Source organism: Phyllobates terribilis, unplaced genomic scaffold (assembly GCF_046119375.1).
Source record: "Phyllobates terribilis strain yellow unplaced genomic scaffold, ASM4611937v1 Scaffold_1__5_contigs__length_1240528914, whole genome shotgun sequence".
In the NCBI taxonomy this organism is placed as follows: Eukaryota; Metazoa; Chordata; class Amphibia; order Anura; family Dendrobatidae; genus Phyllobates; species Phyllobates terribilis.
Window position 1 is genome coordinate 721857353 of NW_027362761.1, and position 9069 is coordinate 721866421.

At 42.2% G+C, this 9069-nt stretch overlaps 1 protein-coding gene across 1 annotated transcript in view; it reads left to right on the forward strand.

Moving 5' to 3' along the window:
* Positions 1-903, forward strand: part of MOB3A (MOB kinase activator 3A) — a 79317-nt gene extending 78414 nt beyond the window's left edge. The window contains exon 4 of the mRNA XM_073686327.1: positions 401-903. Coding sequence (XP_073542428.1) covers positions 401-430 — 30 coding nt within the window. The 3' untranslated portion in view covers positions 431-903. The remainder of the gene's footprint in view (positions 1-400) is intronic.
* Positions 904-9069: the final 8166 nt, after the last annotated feature.

Consider the following 9069-nt stretch of genomic DNA (forward strand, 5'->3'; position numbering starts at 1 on the left):
CAGCCAAAGAGTCAATATTGAGCCTGTAACAAGCCTTGCTATGACTCCATTTGCAGACACGCGCTTCGGGGTGTTGCCCCTTTTCAGTGCAAAGCATGAGATCTGATTTTGCTTTATGAGAGGCTTCTGACTGAGGTCTAAGGTGTAACATTTCTCCTTGTGGAGCGTGACATGCCAGTGTAAGGAGGCTTATAAGCCATGCAGTGCACCTCTGGGAAATTTAAATGTGCAAATTACCTCTTCAGAGAGGAAGAGGACTTGAACTCTAGTGCCAGCAATACACACATACATATATAGTATTATTGCCCTTCTGCTATATTTGTTGTGTAATGTTATATAACTTTACTTTTTACAGTGTTTAAATACTTAAAGTTTTATTAAAATTTTGTTTCTTTGACAGAAAGAAATGACACTGAGGATGTGCCACTGAGATGGGATTTCCTTTTTCATTATCCACTTCTCCTTGTTGCCTGTGGAAGTTTAACTGCTGAGATTTGCCCCTCTGCAACAGAGGGTTTCTTGGGAGAAGAAACTCTGAGTTTTTACAATGAATAGTTCACTGTATGTGATGTATTTTTATTCTATTTTTGATAGCATACACTTCTATCAAGCTGTGATAACTGAAAGCACCCTTCTTAAAAAGTTGTACATTTCTGTCTCTTGAGATTTTATTTTTATATCTTGGCATTCTAGACTATGTTTACCTTTAGACTTTTCCATTAATGCAGTAATTCCAGGTCTGTAGTATACAAACCATCTCAGGTTCTTGTATTTTAAATTACATGTTTACTGTTTGTATGACATTCACTGCCAGACAGACTTTAGCTTATTTTAAAGGCTTTCCATGTTTGGTCTGTGTAAAAGATAACCTTGCTTAATTCAATTAAAGTATTTCTGCACTAATGTGTCTTGCTTGTGTAAAACACTGAAATACCAGTCTGTGATTGTTTTTCTGTCTTTTAACCATTGAAAGAATGTAACAACTTAAAATGTACAAGTTTTTTCACAAAGTTTTTTTTTTTTTTTTCAGTGTCATTACATTGTGTAAAACATGCTTTTTCCTATTTGGTTTTTAAGTCATATGTTTGTTTGAAAAATGGCAGAAAAAAAGCATCATACCTAGAGTGAACTGAGTTTTTAAAATAAAAATTCCTAAAGGGCTACAGAAAGCTCCAAAATTCTCAAAACCAAAATGTTTTCTGTCTAGTGTTTTAAAGGGAACATGTCAAGTGAAAAAAAAAACAAACGTTATTAACCTGCTGTTATGGGGTTAATCTGCCGGTTAATAGCATTCTGAACCTGCCCTGGGCCCACACTTAATTTCCTCCTGACAGCGGGCCTCTAACTTTATTCCTCCTTGCAGTGTTCAGGTTTCAGTGATAGGGGTGGTGCGTGCATGGTTTCAGTCACCGCTTTATGAATTAAGAGCTGCTGTCAGTAAGTGCCGGGGTCGCGGTTACAACCACTCACTATACACAAAGCAGTGACTGAAACTGTGCCGGCGCCACCCCTATGACTGAAACCTGAACGCTACTGGGAGGAATAAAGTTCATTTCCTCCCGACAGCGGAGCTCCTAGTGCGGGCGCCGGGCAGGTACAGAACACTATTGACCTGCAGATTTACCACATATCTGCGTTTTTTCATGTGATAAGTTCCCTTTCAAAATGTATGGTATATCTTAAAATAATATGACAGCAATAAAAAGACAAAAAAAATACGCAAACACAAAAAAAGTTGTTAAAAAAAAAAAAAAAAAATGCATCAATCAGTGGAATGTTTCCAGAAAAACTATTTTTTATGTTTAATCCGTTTCTGTATTGTGTTTTAGAAATGTGTCACAGTACAAAATGGATACATCTGTAATCATGTTAATGGCATTTTTGTTTTCAACAGACTTTGCATAAATCAATAGTGCGATTGAAAATAAGAAACTTTATACTGTCTGAGAGAAATTTGCTTCTTTCTTTGAGAAGCTTTTTTCCCTACCACCGGTCTCCTGAACTCATCATTAAAGGGAGTTTGTGAGTAGGATTTCACACTCCATAGAGCTGGAGTGACATAGGCTTCAGATCTACAAATAGTGTTATAGCCTCATTTGCATATTATTATTATTTATTTTTAGAACACCATTGATTCCATGGTGCTGTACATGTTAAAAGTGGTTACAAAATACCAATATAGATCCCAAGTGAACAAACTAACAATAACAGACTGGTACAGATGGGAGAGACCCCTGCCCTTGCGGGCTTACATTCTACCGAATAATGGGTAAGGAGACAGTAGGTTCAGAGGTTGCAGCACCTCTGGTGGTGGTGAGGTGGCAGTGGGGTCATTGCAGGCTTTAAGTTTTCTTGAAGAGATGGGTTTTCAAGCTCCATCTGAAAGTTCCAAATGTGGTGGATTATCGAACGTGTTGGGGCACAGAATGCCAGAGGATGTGGGATACTCTGGAAAAGTCTTGGAGGTGATTTGGTGAGGAACAGAAGAGTGTGAAGGAGAGAAGGAGGTCTTGGGAGAACCAGAGATTACGTGTGTTGAAGAGATTGGGAGATTAGTTTGTAGATATACAGCGGAGTCAGATTATGGTCAGCTTTTTAGGTCATTGTTAGTAGTTTGAACTGGCATATGAATTTAATCATGGATATCTCTAACACAGGAGCTGACTGTCTAGCTAAATGTTCTTGCTGGAATTTTTTTTTTTTTTTTTAAAGAGCTGCATGAGCATATAAATAATTTGGGGTTTGAAAGCTTTCTGACACGTTCCCTTTAATCCTAGGGGGGGGACTCAAGTCTGCCTTACTCAAGACAAGATGTGCTACCCATTACAGTGTGTTGTCAGGTTACGGAGCGTATTGAAGTCTCTGGAGAGCAAAATGAGGAAAGTGGAGCAGATTGTTCATATTCTAGCTAGCTTATCCTAGTGCTTAATTCATAGCTACACTGCATAGTACTGCTGTAGAGTGCCCTCTATGCCTCTGCTCCTTTTCTCTGCCACTAAACATACAGAAATCCCTTTTTCTGTATGTTTAGTGTATACGGATCAACACAGCAGCCAGTTTCCACACACTGAGTGTTAATTGCAAAGGAGAGAGCTGATGAAAAATGCTGGCAGAAAATTATATTGACCAGAAATTGTATTATTCCTGATTGCATAAACATATGACAGCTTAGTCTGAAAAGTGATTTGAAAGTGTGATTCCACTTTAAGTACAATAAATATCTTTTTCAGACAAGATGTTGTTTAGAAGCATCTCTAACTATTTCACTGAAATATTAGTACAGAAAAAGATTTTATACATGTGACAACTACACTGTGTGCAGAATTATTAGGCAAGTTGTATTTTAGAGGATTATTTTTATTATTGATCAACAACTATGTTCTCAATCAACCCAAAAGACTCACAAATATCCAAGCTTAATATTTTTGGAAGTTGGAGTGGGGTTTTTTAAGATTTCGCTATCTTAGGAAGATATCTGTTTGTGCAGGTAACTATTACTGTGCAGAATTATTAGGCAACTTAATAAAAACCAAATATAATCCCATCTCACTTGTTTATTTTCACCAGGTAAACCAATATCAGTGCACAAAATTTAGAATAAACATTTCTGACATGCAAAAACAGAAAAAAAAAATATTAGTGATCAATATAGCCACCTTTCTTTATGATGACACTCAACAGCCTTCCATCCATAGATTCTGTCAGTTGCTTGATCTGCTTTCGATCAACATTGCGTGCAGCAGCCATCACAACCTCCCAGACACTGTTCCGAGAGGTGTACTGTTTTCCCTCCCTGTAGATCTCACATTTTATGATGGACCATAGGTTCTCTATGGGGTTCAGATCAGGTGAACAAGGGGGCTATGTCATTATTTTTTCTTCTTTTAGACTTTTACTGGCCAGCCACGCTGTAGCGTAGTTTGATGCATGTGATGGAGCACTGTCCTGCATGAAAATCATGTTTTTCTTGAACGATACGGACTTCTTCCTGTACTACTGCTTGAAGACGTTGTCTTCCAGAAACTGGCAGTAGGTCTGGGAGTTGCGTTTCACTCCATCCTCAACCCGAAAAGGTCCCACAATCTTTGATACCAGCCCATACCAGTACCCCACCTCCACCTTGCTGGCGTCGGAGTGGAGCTCTCTGCCCTTTACTGATCCAGCCTCTGGCCCATCAAGAGTCACTCATTTCATCAGTCCATAAAACCTTTGAAAAATCAGTCTTAAGATATTTTTTGGCCCATTCTTGACATTTTATCTTATGTTTCTTGTTCAAAGGTGGTCGTTTTTCAGCCTTCCTCACCTTGGCCATGTCCCTGTGTATCGCACACCTTGTGCTTTTTGATACTCTAGTAACGTTGCTGCTCTGAAATATGGCAAAACTGGTGGCGAATGGCATATTTGCAGCTTCACGCTTGATTTTCCTCAATTCATGGGCAGTTATTTTGCGCTTTTTTTTGGCCAACACGCTTTTTGCGACCCTGTTGTCTATTTGCCATGAAACGCTTGATTGTTCAGTCAGTGATCACGCTTCAAAAGTTTGGAAATTTCAAGACTGCGGCATCCCTCTGCAAGACATCTCACAATTTTGGACTTTTCAGAGCCCGTCCAATCTCTCTTCTGACCCATTTTGCCAAAGGAAAGGAAGTTGCCTAATAATTAAGCACACCTTATATAGGGTGTTGATATCATTAGTCAACACCCCTCCTCATTACAGAGATGCACAGATTTACTTAATTGGTAGTTGGCTCTCAAGCCTATGCAGCTTGGAGTAGGACAACATGTATAAAAAGTATCATGTGATCAATACTCATTTGCCTAATAATTCTGCACACAGTGTATTGACTTAAAATAGGAGACTCCCAATATAATCAGATCTATTACTTAATAGGACATTAAAAACAACCTTGGAGTCTAAAGACCATCTGTCAGAAAATAGTAAGTACGTCCTACATACAGAAAACCAAATTTTGTACTTTATTGGACTCCTAGTAGAAATATTACTTTATGTACAACAATTCTACAATTTATGTAGGTGCCAAAGAGGTGTGGGTTAAGGGAAATGGAACGTGAAGAAATATAACAAAGAAAAGTAGGTTTATCAGGAAGAAGACACAATCTTGGAACATGTATTGAAAGGGGGACAGATTTAACCCTTTAACGACCGCCAAAACGCATTTTCACGGCGGTCGTTAAGGGTACCAATTCCTCAGCGCCGTGAAAATGCGACCCTGAGGAATAATAATAGTGTAGCGCCTTCCAGCGTTGGAACTTCTCCGGGTCTCCGCTACCAAGGGTAGCGGAGACCCCGGAGAACATGATCAGGGCCGGTTTTCCCGATGTAGTGTCATGTGATTGCCGTTATTAACCCTTTAAGGGCGATCACACACAAAAAAAAGTCTGACTTAAAATCCATTTTTGTCTCCTCTGATATGATCTAACATATCAGATAAGACAGAAATGGGGTTCCCCGCGTCCCCCACAGTACCTTAGGTACCGGATCGGTGATTCCCCTGGCCCTCTTCCTCCTGCAGAATCCCCAATATTAGTAAATATGGCAGCATTTGGGGCTGTACATCTCTCTTCCCTCCTTGTAGTTCTGGGAGAGAAGAGAGATGTACTACGTCCGAGTGCTGCCCTGTTAGAGAGAAAAAAGTGAAAAAAATTACCTATCTACCTCCGTGTCCACACCCCAAATCTTCTTGAATACCCCCCTCCTTCTGCGTCATCTCCCGTGTCTAATTTAATTTTTTTTTATCATTTTTTTTCTATTTTTTTGTGGTTAGAATTGTTAGCGTTAGAGTTAAAGTAAAAAAAAAATATATATATATATATATATATATATACTAGTGTTAGGGTAGATTTAGGGCCTGTAGCGTTAGATTAGGATTAGTTTTTTTTGTTAGGCAGGCAAATAAAATCAAGCAATGGCCTGCAGAACATTCACTGCCGGAGCAAAGCAGAGCGTACGCCTGCTCCGCACTAAAACAGAATCGGCAGCTGAAGCAGCGCAGTTTTCGGACAGTGACGACTTTTCCTCCACGGGATCCCACAGCCTGATGGTCCTGCCTCTGCAGCTTCAGCCATGACAACCGACTCCGCTACCGAGTACCGTAGTCCCCCCACCACTGTGGTATCATGACGGTTCATTTTCCCCTCAAGTTCCCCCTTTCTTAGCAGCCCCTGGAATAAAATTAAGCGTCACTAATTTTACCCCCTTAGAATTTTTTCAAAGTTGAAGTTCTACAATTGATTGTCCATCAGACCAATCTATATGCCCGTCTGTATATCTCCCAAAAGCCGACATCCTTCCATTCCCTTTCCTGGACCCCCACAAACGTCCCTGAAATAAAAAAAAAATTGGGGCCTTTCCCTGAACATGTGATTAGTAAAAAACCCACACTCCACTCCTACTGGGAAACAAAATCCGTCCACACCACCCTTGTATTGGCAGCTGTCATGCCCCGAGCCCTCTACGAATCCCTGATTAGGTTTTTACATTTCAGTGACAAGTCCCAAGAACTGACCCAAACTACGATCGGCTGAACAAATTGAGACCGCTACAACATTCCTTTCTACACTGCTCAAAATAAAAAATGGAACACTTAAACAACAGAATATAACTCAAAGTAAATCAAACTTCTGTGAAATCAAGCTGTCCACTTAGGAAGCAACACTGATTGACAATCAGTTTCACATGCTGTTGTGTAAATGGAATAGACAATAGATGGAAATTATTGGCAATTATCAAGACCCACTCAATAAAGGAGTGGTTCTGCAGGTGGGGACCACAGACCACATCTCAGTACCAATGCTTTCTGGCTGATGTTTTGGTCACTTTTGAATGTTGGTTGTGCTTTCACACTCGTGGTAGCATGAGACGGACTCTACAACCTACAGAAGTTGCTCAGGTAGTGCAGCTCATCCAGGATGGCACATCAATGCAAGCTGTGGCAAGAAGGTTTTCTGTGTCTGTCAGTGTAGTGTCCAGAGGCTGGAGACGCTACCAGGAAACAGGCCAGTACACCAGGAGCCGTGGAGGGGGCCGTAGGAGGGCAACAACCCAGCAGCAGGACCGCTACCTCCGCCTTTGTGCAAGGAGGAACACTGCCAGAACCCTGCAAAATGACCTCCAGCAGGCCACAAATGTGCATGTGTCTGCACAAACGGTTAGAAACCGACTCCATGAGGATGGTATGAGGGCCTGATGTCCACAGATGGGGGTTGTGCTCACAGCCCAACACCGTGCAGGACGCTTGGCATTTGCCACAGAACACCAGGATTGGCAAAGTCACTGGCACCCTGTGCTCTTCACAGATTAAAGCAGGTTCACACTGAGCACATGTGACAGACGTGACAGAGTCTGGAGACGCCGTGGAGAGCGATATGCTGCCTGCAACATCCTTCAGCATGACCGGTTTGGCAGTGGGTCAGTAATAGTGTGGGGTGGCATTTATTTGGAGGGCCGCACAGCCCTCCATGTGCTCGCCAGAGGTAGCCTGACTGCCATTAGGTACCAAGATGAGATCCTCAGACCCCTTGTGAGACCATATGCTGGTGCGGTTGGCCCTGGGTTCCTCCTAATGCAGGACAATACCAGAACTCATGTGGCTGGAGTGTCAGCAGTTCCTGCAAGATGAAGGCATTGAAGCTATGGACTGGCCCGCCCATTCCCCAGACCTGAATCCGATTGAGCACATCTGGGACATCATGTTTCGCTCCATCCACCAACGTCACATTGCACCACAGACTGTCCAGGAGTTGGCGGATGCTTTAGTCCAGGTCTGGGAGGAGATCCCACAGGAGACCATCCGCACCCTCATCAGGAGCATGCCCAGGCGTTGTAGGGAGGTCATACAGGCACGTGGAGGCCACACACAATACTGAGCCTCATTTTGACTTGTTTTAAGGACATTGCATCAAAGTTGGATCAGCCTGTTGTGTGTTTTTCCACTTTCATTTTGGGGGTGACTCCAAATCCAGGCCTCCATTGGTTAATAAATTTGATTTCCATTGATGATTTTTGTGTGATTTTGTTGTCAGCACATTCAACTTTGTACAGAACAAAATATTCAATGAGAACATTTCATTCATTCAGATCTAGGATGTGTTATTTGACTGTTCCCTTTATTTTTTTGAGCAGTGTAAATTCCTACACCCCAGAACAAAATGTGGCAGTGGACGAGTCCCTGATGAGTTACAGGGGCCGTCTATCCTTCCGACAATTCATCCCCTCCAAGCGCGCCAAATACGGTGTCAAATTGTACAAGATGTGTGAGAGCTCATCAGGGTACACATCCACCTTCATGATATATGAAGGTAGGGACCGCCAAATTAACCCCCCAGACAATTAGCATCCCGGGGAAAATTGTGTGGGAGCTAATGATGCCCTTCCTCCATCAAGGGTACCACGTGTATACGGACAACTATTACACGAGCATCCCCCTATACCAATCTCTCCATTCTGCAAATACAGGGGCCTGTGGTACAGTCAGGAAAAACAGTGGGGTTTCCGTCATAGTTGGTGTCCAGACGTTTGGAAAAGGGGGCGTCATTTTCACTTGCAAGTGACCACCTTCTTGCAGTGAAGTGGCATGACAGGAAGGACGTCTACATGCTTACCACACTGCATGAGGACACCACTGTGACAGTCAGAGACTGGGGAGCCACCAGGGACCAGAAGAAACCGGTCTGCGTCATCGTTTATAAGAAATATATGGGAGGCGTTGACTTGTCCGACCAGGTGCTTCAACCATATCTGGTGAAGCGGAAGACCAGGGCCTGGTACAAGAAGGTAGCAATCTACCTTATTCAGATTGCCACTTACAATGGCTTCGTCCTCTATAAAAAAAAAAAAAAAAAAACAAGGACCACTCACATTTCTCCAATATCAGGAGAAAATTGTTGAGTGCCTCATATTTGAGTCAACGGCACAGGAGGAAGACTTCGAGTCCGAGGATGTCCGGAGACTCGCAGAGCGTCACTTTATTTGCCCCGTCCCTGCCAATGCCACCAAAAAGTATCCCCAAAAATGATGTCGAGTTTGCAGTAAGCATGGTAGAAGAAGTA